At 40.6% G+C, this 19,109-nt stretch overlaps 1 protein-coding gene across 9 annotated transcripts in view; it reads left to right on the forward strand.

Annotated features, from left to right (window-relative positions):
• MPDZ (multiple PDZ domain crumbs cell polarity complex component) overlaps positions 1 to 19,109 on the forward strand; it is a 217,084-nt gene that overhangs the window by 46,055 nt on the left and 151,920 nt on the right. For all 9 annotated transcript variants that reach the window (XM_068234923.1, XM_068234937.1, XM_068234947.1 and 6 more), the window contains 7 exons: positions 1,235 to 1,444; positions 2,893 to 3,007; positions 5,788 to 5,876; positions 8,299 to 8,488; positions 11,557 to 11,643; positions 13,874 to 13,956; positions 16,491 to 16,637. In XM_068234923.1, coding sequence (XP_068091024.1) covers positions 1,235 to 1,444; positions 2,893 to 3,007; positions 5,788 to 5,876; positions 8,299 to 8,488; positions 11,557 to 11,643; positions 13,874 to 13,956; positions 16,491 to 16,637 — 921 coding nt within the window. The remainder of the gene's footprint in view (positions 1 to 1,234; positions 1,445 to 2,892; positions 3,008 to 5,787; positions 5,877 to 8,298; positions 8,489 to 11,556; positions 11,644 to 13,873; positions 13,957 to 16,490; positions 16,638 to 19,109) is intronic.

Below are 19,109 nucleotides of genomic sequence, written 5' to 3' on the forward strand. Positions count from 1 at the left end.
AAGTTCCTTTTGTCTATTTACATTTTGCTTGAAAACTATAAGACCGTAATTGAGGAATCCAAGAAGTGGGGATATAACTTCATATTACTTGATACAGATTTGAGATTTTATCCACAGTCAATTCATTGCAAATTAAATAATTTGTTCCTGTTGTGTAGCCAACTGTCAATTACAAAGGGTGAGATTTACCTCTGGGCTTTTCAGAAACAGAAATTAAATTGCATGTTGGAAGATTTATGTGACAGATACTAAATGAGCACACAGATACATAAAAAACACTGAGTGGCCAAAAAATTAGAGACACCCTCTAATGTTGAGTTGGCCCACCTGTAGCTCTGATCAAAGCCGATATTCTTCTTGGCACGGACTCCACAAGATGCTTTATGGAAAAAAACCTTTTCTTTTTTTTTTTTTTTTTTATTGAAGATTAAACTAATGAGTTTACATTTTGTGCTGGTTGCATGCTCCTTAATGGCCTATGAAGGAGAATGCAGCCCTTGCTCAGACATCTTTTCCTTCAAGAGGTTGTCTCAGATCTAGGTGTTATGAAGTCTGAGCATATCATGCTATAATAAAGGTAGGCATACATTACTACACATCGTCATTTGCCACCTTCCTCAACTTAATATGAGATCAGATATCCACAGAGATCTTATCTAATATCACTTGCACCACCTCAGCCAGGAACTTACTACTGTTCAGTTGAGTACAGATCTAATGCAGCCTTGCTCTTGTACCACTCATGGCCACAGCAAGGAAGCAGAAAATTAGGGTTCCAGAGGTGCCACAGATGTTCAGCCTCCGCCATAGGCATCCATACAAATGAGCTATAAGGGAAATTTGGGAGCTGGGGCAGCCCAGTAATCGAACTGTGGATACATCCCACTATTTGTTGCCACAGTTTCAAAGTCAGGGGTGTTGATTAGGCATCGATTGGAGGTTGGTTAGGCATAAGCATCGGAAGGAGGGGTTGTTAGGATCAGGCTCAGTATAGGGGGAGCTCTCTGTGAGAGACTTAATTTAAGCTATAGTAAAATATTGGTAACATTTATCGGAATTACCACTGCACAATAGTAATATTACCGATATTCTACGAGCGGCTATTTCCAGTGCTCAAATTTCCAAAAACATATTGTATAGTGTGTCTTTTTCTTATAGTGTACTTTGTACTTTTTATGAATGCTTTACATTAAACTCTTTTCTCACCCTAAACTATACATTTTGTGTTCATTAGAATAGTAGACTCCACAGTGGAGACCACATATTGAAAATAGGTGAAACTGACCTTGCCGGAATGACCAGTGAACAAGTTGCTCAGGTTCTGAGGCAATGTGGAAACAGAGTGAAGCTGGTTATTGCCAGAGGTCCAATAATGGATTCAACTACAACAGTTTCTGCCAGTGTCCAAACACTGCCATCAATACCAGCACTCCCTGACACACAGGTGAGTACATTTTCAGCCAACGGTTCCTGAATGTTCCATCTGGCTCTTTAACCATTTAGTCTATGAAGCCCAACCAAAACGTGCCTTTAAGTTGCATGTCTACTATAGAACACGGTGAACACTGGTTTATTTATACTTCTATACTCCTTTCATCTTATTTTAGCTCAAAACCAAATTTCAACATTTTGGGTGCAAATAATTTAGTTTTGGGGGGGTTAAGGTATTTTTCCGACATTCCATGTTGCAAAGACCAAATCTTGATATACATTTGGAGGCTCCTAGCTCCTGTATTGGTTTCATAATGTTTTTGTGGAGAAAGGTTGTTATCCTTGCACCCAATCCCTAGTGATCCTAAAGAGCCAATCCCCAGTGATCCCAAAGAGCCAATGTTTGGGTCATCTCCTTTGTTCCCCAAACCTGTCCTCAAGGCCCACTAACCGTGCATGTTTTGTGGAAATCCACAGGTAGGTAATCAGTTCTGCTGAGACACTAATTACCCCACCTGTGAATGTTTGTGGTTTCCTGCAAATCATGTACAATTGGTGGGCCTTGAGGACAGGGTTGGGAAACTCTGCCTTCGATGCCTGGTCCTAATGCAAGCATGAGGAACACATCTTTCTGCCCTTGCATGACTTTGCCATACTAGTAATCATGATTTATATAATACAGTGATATCCTATTTACCAATGACCATAAGGACATGCATGCATTGAAATTGGTAGGACTAAGTGGCATTTCTTTTTTTTTTTTTTTCTCTCTTTTTTTTTTTTCTTCTGCTTATGTATGTAGAGGGGTTTGACATTTAAGGTTGCAGCTAAACATTCATGTTAGTTCTGTGTAGTTTGGGAACCTAGTTTGAGATTTTATCACTGTAGGGATGACATTCCCTTTTTCTTTCTGGGTAAATTTAGTTAAGTTGATATGCATAAATTGAGTTGAGCATGGGCTCAAATTTGAGCCTGTTGCGTCTGAGACAAGAAGTGAATACATTTCTCCACTACAGGGACACAGACATTAGTAATGACTTGATGGATAATCAAGCTCTTTGCAACTCTTTCTAAAACAAAACTGAAAACTGAAGGGAATTTGGACTTTAAATGTCTGCCTTTTAAAGCACACCTGACGTGAGAGAGATATGGAGGTTGCCATATGTATTTCCTTTTAAACAATGCAAATTGTCTGATAGTTCTGCTGATCCCCTGCCTCTAACTTTTGGCCATAGACTCTGAACAACTCTGAATTAGCCACATGCTTGTTACAGTTGTGTGATTCAGACACTACTGATGCCAGAAAACTCAGCAGGACAGCCAGGCAACTGGTATTGTTTAAAAGGAACTAAATATGGCAGCCTCCATAATCCTCTCACGTCATGTGTCCTTTAATACTGAAATTACGTGTTTTTGTCTCTTTCAATTTTATGCTCCTTTTTTTTATATTTATTTTTTCAGGTGAACAGTGGAATGCCTAAAGGTTCAGATGGTGAAACCTTTGATGTAAAACTGTCTAAAAATGTTCAGGGTTTGGGAATAACCATTGCTGGTTATGTTGGTGATAAAAGTTCAGGTAAGCGGCTTTTTGTTTTCTCTTTAACGAGATACATACGCTAGATGAGATTCAACCAAGGTTGCATTCAAATTCTCAAATCTGTACCGACACCCAACCCCATGGTTTCCTACCTGCTGAAAGCTGCTCCATCCTTTGCCACGCCATAATCCCTCCACCCCATCTATAGGAACAGAATGCATTGGGAGGCTGTATTGAATTCAACCCCAAACTGTCATTCAGCCTGTGTGGGCTGGAAATCTTAGTATCTACACACCTTTAGTATTAATTTGATGAATGGCTATGCATTCCATTGTAAGGGGGAAAAAAAGTGAGCTGAAGTCCTGGAACACGGCACACAGAACCACAACGAACAGGCTTGAAAGGGTCCATGCGAAAGCATGGATATTTTCTTCATGTCTTTTGCATATGATGTGCTGCCTGCTGCATTAGAACACAATGGATTAGAGTTTGAAAGTACCCACCTTTGTAGACAATTGCAACCTGGGGTGTAACTATGGTTGGCCAGGCCCACAGGAAACATCAACACCCCTGGTTGTAACCAAGGTTTCAAATAGTTTCTGACATAATGCTGAGTAACCTAGCAGGTGTAGGTTCCGCACCTAGTAGGACAGCTAAGAAAAAAAAAAGTCTTCCTTGGTACAATTACAGATTTTGATGTTTTATCTTACACAAGCAAATCAAAGATAAAAATCACCTAGCAAGAAAGGGTTATGTGTGTGTATGTGCACACGCGTGCACAATTCTTAATTGCTCTATAGACTTAGTTGGTGCCTAACTATAAAGTACACCAAGAAAAAGAGTCTGCTTCTGATGTGTATCTGCTGCTGTATATATCTGTTAGGCTAAGTTTCCACTGTGCTGGTATGCATCTGCGATTCTATGCTGCCGACCGTCCAGTTTTTTGCATACGTATACGATTTCAGAGTCAGCCTGTTGATTTCAATAGGCTGCAATTCCCTGTCTGAATTTGCATGCAGGGAAATGGACAGTAATCTCAGCAGTGGAAACTTAGCCTTAAATGGGAACTTCAGCCTAATCAAACATACTGTCATTAAATTACATTAGTTATGTTGATTAAAATAGATATTCTCTTACCCACCCTGTTTTAAAAGAACAGGCAATTGTTTGTCATTTCATGGGGGCAGCCATCTTTTTCATGGGGCAGCCATCTTTTTGGTTGAAAAGAGGTAACAGGGAGCATGAGACACACTTCCAACTGTCCTGTGTCCTGATCCGAGCGCTATAATTACAGCGCAGCCGATTTTGGTGCAGAAGGCGCCACCATAAGCCGTAATAGGAATTACGGCTTTAGAGGCGCAGAGTCAGTAACTTTGGCACTGTCAGAAGACGGAGCTGAAGTTGCTCTTAAAACACTGTAATTCCGCTTCCAGAAATGGCTGGAAGCCTAATTAAATTATTCCCCACAATTCACGTGGACATAGAGAAGGAATAGTATTTAACACCGCTAGGAACTTGTGCAGCAACAGGATAAGCCATATACCGGCCAGTATCCTGCGCTCAAGTCTCCCGGCGGCCAATTTATATGTATGTTCCTGATCACCCCTCCCAGCTGCACATGCTAGGCTTCAAATCTCAAATTCAAAATTAAAAAAACAAAACAAATTTGCACCAAAACAGCAGAACGAGAACAACAACATCAGAATTACCATCATGCTTTGCACAGCATCAGGGGACAAATGCCCGGGCAGTTTTCTTCTGTGCAGCTAAAAATGATGCTTTGGTAAGAAAAACAAAGTTCTGATGCTGTGAAACTGTTAAAGAAACACCTAGCCTTTTCAGTACTGCTGAGTAGATTTTTAGTCTGGAGGTTCACTTTAATGTATGTTCTCATTATAGAACTGGATGACAGGTATAGAGGCAGCCTCAGCATGGCATGTGACTGTTACTTCTCACTGCAACTGTGTACCACCACTTTTTAAAAAGGCAGCCTGTATAAAATTGGTGAACAGTGTGTCTGGCATAAAATTAAAGTGTTTAACATGGTCTGGCTATAAGTAGAGTGGCAATCAGACTGATTGCCACTTTAGTGGCGTACAAGAGGAATCGGCGCAAGAGACATGGGCGCAGGATACAGCCGGTATATGGCTGATCCTGCTGCTGCACAGTTACCGGCCGTGTTAAATACTATTCCCCCTCCAGGCCACTAGGGATGGTCAGGAATTATTGTGTTTTAAAAGTAACTTCAGCTCCGTCTTCTAAAAATGCCGAAGTTGCTCCCTGTGCGCTGCTATAGCCGTAATTCCTATTACTGCCTATGCTGGCGCTGGCTGCACCCAAGTCTCCTGCGCTGGATTCACTGTGGTCAACTTTAGTGTACTTTTTCTTTAAAAGTGGACAGCTAAATAATCACTGGGGCAAAATGTATACAGTGTGCCTGACTGGCATTTGATAAGCCAGCCATAATAGTTGTACCATTTTGTTTTCACATGCCCAGACCTGGATTGGCAGCCTGGTAAATCTGATGCCTGCCTGGAAAACTGTGCTTGAGAGTATATTAAATTGCTGGTTTCTACAGCTCTATGCAAGGCTGAACAAATCCTGTTTGATTGAAATGGTTACATATTGTGCACCTGACCATCAAATCCCTAATTGCCTGACTTGTTATCAAAGACAAACCTTACAGCTCCATTGGGTTTAACAAAGTGTATTTATGCAGGCAGATGAGGACTTTTATGCATATAATTCCACCCTAGAAAAGTGGACATGGTCGGCTCGTTAATGCAAAACATTTGACATTGTTTTTTATTTTACAATAGAACCCTCTGGTATTTTTGTGAAAAGCATTACAAAGGGCAGTGCTGTGGAGCAAGATGGAAGAATTCATGTTGGAGATCAGATTATTGCTGTAAGTAACACAGCATGATATATATTTTTATAGCATAGGTGAGTAGTCTGGTCAAGATTTATCATAGGTTGTTGACAACTATTTTCACAAAAGAGAAGTTGGAGAAAGATTCTGTTATTCACTCATTTCTAATTAAGAATAGGTACTGATTTGCGTGCTTAAATACTTTTAAAGGAGGCCTAAAGTGAGAGCAACGTAGAAGGTGCCATTGCTGCCTTTGTTTTTAAAAAAAGTGCAAGTTGTCCGTTAGCTCTGTAAGCACATACTGCAAGAGTTCTGTGTAAGAGAGGGGCCACAAACTCTCCTACAAAGCCCTTATCCATATCATGGACCAGGAGCTAATCCTCAGCTCCGGTACCCAGGAGGAGGTGCGGACAACCACTCCCTTGCATGTGGGGATAGTTCAGAGAGGGGGAATTGTGATGGAATCTGGGAGCCCCAGATGTCTTGCCCCTTCCAGGTAAATAGGCATAGAGGGTAATTTTGTTTAGTTTAAAAAGTAAAGTTAAACCTTTATTAAATGGAGAAAACAAAAGTTTGCTTTCTTAAAACAGAAAGAATTTGTGATAATTCAGGTTGGAGTGAGCTCCGAGATGTCTCCCAGTGCATCATTGCTGAATACATGCAAATTAAAAAAGCTTTTTCTATAGTCTTCTGTTTTTTCTTGTGTCACTTCTTTCTCCTTTTATTTATTTATTTCTTCTGTCTTCATTCTTCTTTTTCTTGCTTGGAGATTCACTTCCTGTCCGACGCTCCCTGACAGACTACTGCTGCTCCAGCGATCCCCGCCCCTGTCACTACTCGCCCCAAATCACCAGCAACCATTGCAAACAGGCACTGCTCCTCACCAGGACTCCTCCACTCTGGTATATAGGCAGGCTAGGCAAACCATTTTTGAAGCTCTTGCTGTGGCTCCACATTGTTTCATGGTCTGGACCATTGAGAAAGCTCCCTGAGCCTTGTCGGGAGTTTCAAAGATGCTTTGCCAGGGCTGCCTGTATTCCAGAATGGCAGAGTCCCAGCAAGGCATGGCAGAGGATGATCGCTGCAGTGCCGGGGATGGAAGAAAAAGTTAGTGATGGTAGGGTTTGCATGGCTGAACTTCTGGAAGGAGCAACGGAGTCTGACAAAGGAGTGGCGGGGAGTGAAGCGCAGCAGTGGTAGTTTGTCGGAGAGCTTTAAGGGTATCCTTAGTAAAGGAGGCACCCAGGTGCTAGGTTAATGCAATGGAAGACGTAAGTTAGTGCTTGCTCCATCCCTTCATTCCACTGCTGTCCACCTGTTGAGATTACACATATTCAGTACTCTCATCCCCAGTGCTTCTGAACATGGGCACAGTATGTGTGCAGTGTGGATCAGCTTGACTTTGGAAGTTCTCTAAGACCCGAATCCAAAGCCTGCACATGGAGTGCTGAAAAAGTATTTGACATGCAGTTTGAATAACTTCAACAGGGGGCAGAGGTGAAACAAAAGAATGGGAGTGAGGACCAGGAAGGCTCTATGGGACCCAGAGCCTTCATGCTACATAGGTACTCTTAGTATCTAACTTTTTTCTGGCCCAATTCAGGTTCACTTTAAGAGGCAGAGGGAAAGAGTTATCTAAATAACTACAAGGAAAGTCAGAGCAAGTGTGACAAAAAGTGTTGCAATTTCACAGAGGAAGCAATCAGAATCCTTGAACTGGGCATTTGCTCCACTTTTACAGCGATTCAACTCCAATTTGACTTGTATTGATTTTGATAAATCTGTCACAGAGTGTCAGTCAATTATAGTATAAAATTAACTGATTTTGGAAGATTATTTTAACTTCCAAAAGTCCCAAACACACCAGTTTGACATGGCTGTCGTAAAGTATTCCAAGTTGCTATTGCTGAGAGCTAGAAGCCTACTTTGGCCCCACGACATCCCCAGTCAGTCCACAGAGCCATCTTCTGCCTGCTGTGTGTTCTATACTCTAGAGCTTAGGATAATTAAGAGACTGACAATAACATAGCCTGTATGCTCATACATAATGAGTTCTGATAAAATGTTATCAGAAAGGAAAATTGCTAATGACAGTGAAATATTAGCTAATCCCTGCATGCATATTCAGCTTGTCTCTTCATGTGTAATAAAGTCAACTTACCCAGAAGCCTTGTTCTTATCTTAATGAAATAGAGAACAAATCATTTTAATGTGAATTACAGGAGTTAAATATAATATGTGATATGCCTTAAAGCTTAGTATGCTTTTCCCTCGCTGTCATTCTGAATAGTTTGTTTTGTACAGCAAAGCAGATGGTGGGATATATTCTCAAGAGGTTGTGATGTTTGTTTTCAAAATCGACTGTGTTCGGCAAAGCGAAATCTGGATATAAACATGTGCTATTAAACTTACATCGTGCAATGATATTATAATCCTTATTTCATCTCCCCTGTTTTAGGTGGACGGGACTAACCTTCAGGGTTACACCAATCAGCAAGCAGTGGAGGTGTTACGTCACACCGGGCACACTGTGCATCTGACTTTAATCAGAAGAGCGCAAAGGCAGGAAATAATTTCATATCAGGCTGATGAATCTTCAAGAGCTACTGACCAAAATGTGACTGTGCAAAATGAAGAGGTTAGCCAAGGTAAAAGACATGCATATAGGAACCATGTCCCTAGGAGTAGTAACATATCACTTAAAGGGGAACTAGTGAAAATAACATAATGCATACAATTGCTTATTGTTTACAATATTCATTTTATAGATTAGTTAGTCAGTGTCTGGCCATTGTGAAATCTTTCCCCTCCATGATTTATATTTTGAAATTCATCACTGGTGGTGACATATTTTGTGCCGCCTGGAACGTTTGTTACTGAGTGTTCTATGCAGAGGGAGATATTGATTGCTTGGCAGCTGGAAAATCTGTTTTTTCTCACTATGCAACGAGGTTCACAGACAGCTATCTGTCAGGACCATGGTCATGACGACATCACACTGTGGGAGGGGTTTCACCACAGTATCAGCCATACAGACACCCCCCTGATGAAAAGGTAAAGATTTCTCATGGGAAAGGGGGTATCGGCTACTGATTGGGATGAACTTCAATCCTGGGTTAAAGTTCCTCTTTAAAGCTAATGCGAATCGACATTAAAAAAAAGAAAAGTCAGATACTCACCTAAGGAGAGAGAAGGCTCGGTCCTAATGAGCCTCCCCTCTTCTGGTGCCCGGTCCCGCTCAGGACCCCCCGTAGCAGTATTCAACCATTTCGGTCAAATACTTGCACTTCCGCCGCCGAAGGGAGGTTTCGGGAAGACTTCGGGAGCACTCGGGCTCCCGAAGATGGGCCGCTCCATACTACGCATGCGCGAGCGCCATCATAGATGCACTCTCGCGTGTCTATGATGTACTTGCGCGTGCGCAGCATGGAGCCGCTGGCTTTCGGGAGCCCGAGTGCTCCCGAAGACTTCCGAAGTCTCTGCGGTGGAGGATTTGACTAAAGGATCCACCGGACATTGGGAGAGGAGAGTGTAGGCTCATTAGGACTCAGAGCCTTCCCTCTCCTTAGGTGAGTATCTGACTTTTTTACACATGGGGTTACATTAGCTTTAAGGATATCTTACCATTTTACAGCTACTACCTTACTAAGCTTCCAACGCTGAGGGCCTTGAAGGACCACTATAGCTACATTTTTGACAATTTGCCATCCCGACTGACATTTTTGTATTGGTAGGAGAGAAGAGTCCTAAATATACTTTGTGTCAAAAACACAAAGAAATATTCATCTGTTAGTGAAGTTGCTAATGGAAGCATGTATTCCTATCTTGTACTCTCCTCTCTCTCTCTTTACTCAAAGGAACACTTGATTTACATTTTTTTTTCAATTGAGATAAGAATTGTTTGGGAAGTGCTGCTAAGTACTGGTGTATACATTTCACTGGCAACCTCTTTGTTTCCTGTTCTCAAAATACTTTCACATTTTACTGATGGCAGAATGAGCCATGAAGGGAGGGGAAATTCCCTTCACACTCCATCAGTTAACCCTGTTTGTAACTCTGTGTGTGAGAGAGAGAAAGCTCCAAACAGCTGCAGCTTCTGTGTCCTGTGTTTCTGACTGAAGTGTGTGAAGAGAGCAGAGGAAATGTAATATGTTAACATTTGTAATTGTCACAGCTTTTGATACTGTTTTTTGCTTTCAGAGAAAAATACTCTGTAGTCTGATATGCAACACTGGCTGTGCATTGAAGCAGACACCCCTTCTGCAATTGATTTGTCCCAATATAACTAAATCCTACACTCAATAAGTTAAAGAGAATCTGTACTCTAAAATTCTTACAATAAAAAGCATACCATTCTATTCATGGTGTTCTCCTGGGCCCCTCTGTGCTGTTTCTGCCACTCCCTGCTGCAATCCTGGCTTGTAATTGCCAGTTTTAGGCAGTGTTTACAAACAAACAACATGGCATGTGATAGGCTGAGAGGAGCTCAGTCTGTGACTCATACAGAGCTTGCAGGGGGCGTGGAGAGGGTGTGTATAGCTTCTATCCTATCACAAGTAGAGCAGCACATTCCAGCCTAAGTGCCTGAGCCCGACAAAGCCGTCAGAGGAAAGAAGATTAGAGTATATAACGGAGATAATACAGCCACTGTGCAACTAGGAAAGGCTGCAGTAAGACAGACCACATTAGAACAGGTATAGGCACTTATAGGATACAATAAATAATGCTGAACATTTTGTTACAGGGTATCTTTAAAGCTTTTGCCTCTGATATTTAACATGAAAAGTAGGAAAATGTTTACACAGCTATTTAGACATTATTTGTACATGCCATTTTAGAACACTTGGGTATTGATAGTATTCCTTTAAAGAGGAACTCCAGTGAAAATAATGTAGTAAAAAAAGTGCTTCATTTTTTACCATAATTATGTATAAATGATTTAGTCAGTGTTTGCTCATTGTAAAATCTTTCCTCTCCCAGATTCACATTCTGACATGTATTACATGGTGACATTGTTACTGTGGGCAGGTTATGTAGCTCTTTCTAGCTGTTCTGGCTGTTACATACAGACAGCTGTAAACAGCTATTTCCTGTCTGTGAACATTGTTACATTGTGGCAGTTTGCCCAGAGTACCGCGGTATTCAGAGCTTCTTGTGGGAGGAGTTTCACCACAATATCAGTCATACAGCGCCCCCTGATGGTCTGTTTGTGAAAATCATTATATTTCTCATGTAAAAGGGGGCATCAGCTACTGATTGGGATAAAGTTAAATTCTAGGTTGGAGTTTCTCTTTAAGTTATTTCCATCCTTCAGTAATTGACAGGTAAGCAATACTGAGACAACGGAAGGTATGTGTCCTGCTAACTCTGTATTTGTTGTGAGAGTACTGTTCCGACGTGGTTCAGTTGGGCGGTCAGTGGCAGCGCCCAAGTCAGCGCAGTGCAGCACTGATCAGGAGCCAAAATGACCTGATCCGGTATTTGGTCCACCAGGCCGATTGCTCACTGAAGCCCTGAGGGGTATCAGGGGCCACTGTATACATATTAGATTCTCGGCAGAGGCAAGAGAGGAGGGATGAGCATTTTGTCTCTATAATGATCAGGTATAACCAGATTATAACATGCAGCTATAGCTAATGCTTTTTATTCAGATGTGTGGAAACTTCATGCCTAAATCATGATTATTATTATTTTTTATTATTATTATTATTTTTAGAAACTGCTAAGAAAATCCAACCAATATCATCACTGAGCAGTGGCAACGCTGCACAGCCTACATCAAAAGGCAAGAGTATACAAACAGGTAATGGTTTCCATAGCATACTGCATGGGCTGTGTGTGGTGTAAACATACCGCAGCAATCTGTCAGTGATAGAGCAGCCTAGCTGTCCCTCAAATCCTCCTCCCTGTTATATTGTAGCATCTGACAGTTTTTGTTTATTTAAAGAATGTATTAGAAAAAAAGCTAAATTGACCTACTCCTTTTTGGAGCATTTTCAAAAAAATGCATATGCTGCTATTATTTCTTTCTGATGTGAAAAAAAGAGCAACAATACATCCAATAGTGTTTGGTCTTACCGTGTTCTGTTTGAGTGAAGAATGTAACTGAAAGGTGGGGAGAATCATTTCAAAAAGAAACTCCGGCAGTAATTGCAGTGATGAGAAGCTGCTACATTTCCTCCGTATGGTCTTTTTATCAGATGACACACAGATGTTTCATGACAGTAGTGAGCACACCTTTACTCATAGAAGTCTTTGTTTTGCATTTTTGGCTCACTAGCTTTCCTTTAAAATTGTAATAAAAAATAGAGGAATACATTTGCAATGGAATGTTAGTAAATATCCCCCCTAGTTTTCATCTACAATCCTTAACCACTTAAGGACCGGGGCTGCTTTCCCAGATCTGTGCTGCGTGGGCTCTCCAGCCCGCACAGATCTGTGTGGCCGAGCGGGGGGGAGGTAAACACAGGATTTCTTCCTTGTGTGTTTACATTTAGCCTGCGAGCCGCGATCGGAGGCTCGCAGGCCGCGATCGGAGACACCCTCCGTGAACTGACATGGAACGGCCGCTTTTTCCATGGAAATCCACGAACGACCAGCCGCCCGCCTATCGGCGTTAGCTGGTCGTTATGTGGTTAAACATACTGCTAGGATAACTGTTGTGTGACTAAACTATTACAAGCATATGTGTACTTGTATCATATACCCATTCATTTAGATTAATATCCATGGAACCAGGCTGACTAAGACCTACCTAGCAACAGGTGTGCCCTCGGTTTTCGGTGATTTAGACCTCCGCAAGTACCTGGTGGATTGAGAGAGACAAAATTTGTAGAGGCAATATCTATTGGTTATCAGTTATGAAAATGATTCTACATTTTAGGGTAAAGGCCCTGCTCCTCCAGTGGCTGCCCAGCTAATCATGCGATTCTCCCCAGAGCTACAGAAGTTAGCAAGTTTTCCTCACACCACATTTTAGATAAGTGTTTTGCTTTAAAGAGAAACTACAGTCAAAATGCAAAATCACATGTTGTACCTGTATAAATGTAAAGTGAAATGAAGATATTTTTGAACATTTGTTTATTATCTATTGTGATTTCCAGCAGAGATTTAGTAAAATATGACAATGGCTGCACTTTTGGTATTACTGAGGATATACCAGGCATGGGCAAACTTGGCCCTCCAGCTGTTAAGGAACTACAGGTCCCACAATGCATTGCAGGAGTCTGACAGCCACAGTCATGACTAATAAAGGCAAATGCATTGTGGGATTTGTAGTTCCTTAACAGCTGGAGGGCCAAGTTTGCCCAAGCCTGGGATATACAGTAATACAAATTAAAATGTTAACTATTTACACATTGGAAACACATTCTGTAGGACATGACTGCAGCTGACTGGTGCACAACCGCTATCCAACTCAGTAATTCCAATCCTCACCTTACATTATCCAGTTTGTGACTGATACAACCCACCCATCATTCCAAACCAAATACTTACAATATATACTTACCTATGTAAAGGCTTGTAGAGTTCAGCTCCTAAAGCTTTCTCCATGGTGTTCACCTTATTGCAGAGTCGTTAGGCAGTGGAAAGTGCTGGAGAGGTAGTGTATGGCTTACCATTCCCTATTCCATACTTTTCCTTCAACCGCTTTCCATAGCCACTGTCTACAACTTTGTTTTGGGTCCCAATCTTTATTGCCGATCCCAATTGAAAATATAGCCAGCGGCTACAGACAATGTCATATGGAAGATTAGAGGGAGGCATGACCTGAAGAGATGAGCTTCTTCTAGTCCACTCTTTATAGACTGTGGAATTAGGGGAGCACCAAGTTTTTAGAGAAGATGCCACTTTCTGGCCCCAAAATCATAGTTTGTATTTGAGGGTTTTTTTTTTGCACTGTTCTTCATATTGTCAATTTAAAAGTGTGAACATGTTTGAATGTTCTGCTGATGATCAATTACTAAGTGTGAATATACTGTATATGAAAAATGATGCATGAGATTTCTTTTTGTTTTGTTTTTTCTTTTTAGAGGAGTGCTACCTTAACTTAATTGACGAAGCTGCTCTGAGGAGTAAATGGCAAAGAATTATGGGAACACATTTTGAAATTGTGGTATGTGATGTGTATGCATAAAATCTTGGTTGCTTATCGTTGCAATAATTTTAATTGTGGTATATATATGAACTGGTAGATATCCCATGGTTTTATTTTATGTTTAAACATTTACAAAGTAGATTTAATGTTTTATTGTCTCTGCTCATTCGCAGTCGAAGTGTCCCAGAGCTAAAATCCATGAACTATTGGCATTTTATATCCACCCCCCCCCCCCCGGCAATCAGAAGCTCTTCTCTGGTAGGAAATACTTTTATGGCTGTAATTCCTTACTGGTGAGGGTTACGCTTTAGATCAACAAGGCTCCAACAAGAGATACACTGTGCAGGCCTGAAGGTTAACTCTTTCAGGCAGAAAAAGAAAAAAACACGGACTAGTTATTAATGTTTTGCCACTGTACATATACATCTCATCATGTCACATCACCCCGGGAAGTAATCTGTATCTCAGCATGATGTTTGGAACAAAAGACAAGCAGCTGCATAGATTGGCAAGAATTAGCAAGAGCGAAAGTCAATGGGAAAACTAGTGCGTCTATAGGAAAGATGCTGAGACAATCATTTTTTTAAAGTCAGTCATACATACATACATACATACATACATACATACATACATACATACATACACCTGAGTTTAGCCTGGTGCTACAGGGTAACCAGTTAAGTCATGGAGAGCCAGAACTGCTAGGATTTTAGAGCATACTTATAGCTCATTTACATACATATGCTATGCTGATAAGGAAGGGAAATAGACGGCTTTATTAAAAGAAAAACGACAATAAAATGAATTTTAGTTTCACAGCAGTAATCAGATGCCACCAACAGAACACTCTGTTGGTGGCAAGAAAAGGAGGCAACATTTATTTGTGTGCTAAGTTGTATGGCCGTGCAGCAAACTGTTAAAGCTGCAGAGTGCTGAATTTTAAAAAATGGCCTGGTCACTAGGGGGGTGTAAGCCTGTGGTCCTCAACAAGTTAATAGGGTCTTCCTTATAACTGCACGTATTTTCACTGTTTTATTCAAAATCATTTTGTTTAACCAGTTAGCCCTTTTGGACGTATAGTATACGCCCAAAAGGCCGCATGTGCACTCCCGGGCCATGGTTTATGAGCCCGGGGATCAATGAATTGGGACATAGTGCCCGATCATTGATCCCTTTCCCAGGCAGAAAAAGCGATGGCTTCTCTCGGAAGCCTCGCTCTTTCTGCCTCTTTTACGTCCCCCCTATGTCTAAGCGTACATGTTACAATTAGAGTGACGTAATGTAAACAAACTCATGGTGGCCATCTTGTGGCCAAATAGTAAAACTGCATCTACATGTAAAAAACAAAAACAAAACAAACACATTCACATAAAAAAAAAATACTATTTATGTCCTACCCTCCCAAAAATACCCAAATAAAATGTTAAAAAAAAAACTAAACAAAAAAACATTACTATAAAAAAGTTAATATTTACCTAAGGGTCTAAACTTTTTAAATAGCCATGTAAAGATTAAATATTTCCATTTTTTTTATTATAAGCTTGTAAATAGTGATGGATGCAAAATGGAAAAAATGCACTTTTATTTCCAAATAAAATATTGTCGCCATACATTGTGATAGGGACATAATTTAAATGGTGTAGTACCCAGGACTATTAGGCAAATACAGTACGTGGGTTTTAATTATGGAGGCATGTATTATTTTAAAACTATAATGGCTGAAAACTGATAAATAATGAATATTTTCCGTTTTTCTTCTTCCTGTTAAAATGCATTTACAGTAAAGTAGCTCTTAGCAAAATGTACCAATTCCACTGTCCCACCGTGCAATCTGTTTACTGTCGGGCTAGCAGTCATAGGAGTGTGGGATAGCTACACCTCACCGCAGCACTTTTGATTGCGGGTTGAGGGGGATAGGCAAAGACCCCCACACCCTGACTGCGGACATAATATTGGTAACCCGTACAGTGGAGTAATCTGAACAGGGATACTCTTTTTTTAACTGTGTATTCATACAATAAAATTATAAGTTTTATTTATGTACCTATAGGGTAATGTCCTTCTGGACGTCAAGTGTGTATTTAGATTTCCCTGGTACGCCCTTCTTTTCGGTAGTGTTTGCTCAAAATGTACCACCCAAAGAAAGCCTAATTGGTGGCGGAAAAAAACAAGATATAGATCAGTTCATTGTGATAAGTAGTGGTAAAGTTATAGGCAAATGAATGGGAGGTGAAAATTCCTTGGATGCATTAGAATCCGCCTTTACCCAAAATTATTGATTATATATTAATCTGTATGTTTTAAGGTTTTTTTTGTAGAAAGGAAATATGAACTTTGATATTAAATAATTGCTCTTTTTTATTTCTCTGTTGTCTCTTCATTCCTAAAATGACAGCTGGAATATTTTTGGACATTTTCTTAAACTCTAGCACAAACTACAAGGTTGTAATGGAGACACAAACCAATGCATGTGTTTATATCAAGTGTATAAATGTGTCCTGAATTATGCCAGACATAAATATTGTAATGCATATGGTTTTCTCCGTTTTCAGGTTGCCCAAGTTAATAAATTTAGTGAAAGCAGTGGATTGGGGATAAGTTTGGAAGTCTCTGAGGGCCATCATTTCCTGAGGTCGGTATTACCTGAAGGACCAGTAGGCCGCAGTGGAAAGCTTTTCAGTGGAGATGAACTTCTGGAAGTAAGGTCTTACTCTGTATAAAGAAACCTTTAGATGTTTTTTTTTTCTTGTTTTTTTTTTGCGTCTATATGGTTGCAGTCTCCTATATCGCAGTCCTGTTATCCTATGCACACTTTTTTATAGCCAAATGAGCAGACTTTGAAGTCCTAATTCCCCCCTCTGGATTTTTTCATTTTTATTAAAGGTGAATAAAGGAACAACACAATGTTCACATTTGATGTAGCTGTTCCAGAAAAATTCTTCTTAAAAACAAAAAACAAAAAAGTCACATAACTCAGAAATCTGTACACAAAGTGTAGAGCTGCCAGCAGAGTGGTAGTTTCTTCCTCTGCCCTGAAGACCCATCACCTGACCACACCCGCCCCTTCCATCTGTTCAATTCTGTGCAGCACAGATAAGTGGTAGGCAAGGGAAAAGTCAGCCATGTTCTCCCAAAGACTAGCTGATCTTCCCTCTCAGCTCCTCCCTGACTGTCCTGTAACTGATTATTGAACTTTTTAAATGAGGGTTTGATGCAGGTTCTTTTTTTATTATTATTATCATCATAAGCTCCTCCTATGCTATCACTTCTGTAATCATGATATACGCATGTTTATATGTACATTTTTATTATTGCATAGTGAACTCTTTGGGATAAGAAAAGGAAATCCTCTAAAGCTCTAGTTCAGGCTCTGTTTTTATTAATGCATTTAATAATTAAATATTTCAGATGGTCTGTTTTTTCTAACCTTGCCTACTTCATGAAATGTAATGATCCTTACACTGCCCTGCACCAATTCAAAGGTGCCCATATCTGTCTCCTGCTTAGCAGGGACCTCCTCACTTCCCCACAACTCCCAAGGTATTGGAACCATCCCTTGTTCAATCACATGGGGCAGAAATAACTTCTTTTAAAACAGGGAACTTCTGACTGCTTTGCATGCTGTTACATTTCCTCTGCTTTAGAGACTAGAGCCTGGATAACCCTTAAGGTGGCCACTCATGGTCCAATTTTCTAGCGAAAAATCGTTCGAGCGATCAGAAATTCTGATCGGAAGAAAAATCGTTCACTACACCATCAACGAACCAATCTTTGCTATCTATCGATCATGATCGTCTTTAAAATTCAAAATTTCGTTCGACGAAAATTCGTTCATAATCGATCATAACCATTAATGGAGATTATTTACTGGCAATTCGATCACTGCCGACCTAGAATTTCGGATCGATCGAAAGATTTTTCGCTAGAAATTGGACCGTTCGTGGCCAGCTTGGCCACTAACTGTCCAATTTCTAGCGAAAAATCGTTCGAGCGATCAGAAATTCTGATCAGACGAAAAATCGTTCACTACATCATCAACTAACCAATCTTTGCTTCCTATCTATCACGACCACCAAGAAAATCCAAATTTTCGTTCGGCGAAAATTCATTCGGGCGACATTTTTTTCACTCGTTCATAATCGATTGTGTCCACCAATGGAGATTATTTACAACCAATGGGATCAGAATTTCTGATCGCTCAAATCATTTTTCGCTAGAAATTGGACCGTTAGTGGCCAGCCTTAGCCAAGCTGATCGGACAAGGACCTTGTTTTCTTTCATCTACTGTGCTGCTCATTTGCTGTCTGTTGTCTTGTCTTCACTCTTTAAGGAACAGTGCATGATGATGTGTTACATAACGACAATAAAGTGCTTCAATCTTGAATCTACAGCCCGGCAGCTTGCCTGTGCAGTGTTTATTAGGGGGCAACAGTAATGTAGCAAGTGTACGAAGTTGTAAACCAATAGTCGTAAATTAATTGTAACTATTAAAATGCATGTGTATGTATACATGTTAAATGCTCTATGTACAGCACAACATGATAGGCACTCAAGCAGGCTGATAACTGACATACAGGAGGCTGAGTAGAGACACAGATAAATTTAAGGAGACCTGGGCGCAATCTCAGACTATAAGGTTGGCCTTGCCGCTGGCTGAGGGGCTTACATGCATGCCTGTGGATATGTGGTTCCATCAATCTCATTTGGGGTGTTTTGTGCATCCGCTGGCTTTCTGGGAGCTTGAGCCGAGGTCTCTTTAAAGTGCACTTGAGGCGTCACAAAGTAAACCTCCTTGGCGGTGCGTTTTCTGTCTGGATTTATGGGTCTAACAACGGTACATTTTTTCCAAGAATTTTAGGCCTCTAATTCTTAAGTCAAAACTCACCATAATATGCCAGAAGAAAGGTCTTGTAGACATTCTGCGTATAATAAAAGACTAGAACACAAATTGTAAGTAATTAAATTTATGAATAAACTTAAAAAATAGTGAAACTGTACAAATAAGGGACCAGACTATACAGTATGCACATATATACCAAATACACCTCCCGCGTGAGGTATATTTTGAAACTGGGAATGGCACAGAGGGCCACATCACAGTAGGGGCAGTAGAAGCTTGATTCCTTTTGGACTTTATTCTCTTTATTTTCTTAGGCGGCAGGCAGAGAGTA

Source organism: Hyperolius riggenbachi, chromosome 1 (genome assembly GCF_040937935.1).
Source record: "Hyperolius riggenbachi isolate aHypRig1 chromosome 1, aHypRig1.pri, whole genome shotgun sequence".
NCBI lineage: Eukaryota > Metazoa > Chordata > Amphibia > Anura > Hyperoliidae > Hyperolius > Hyperolius riggenbachi.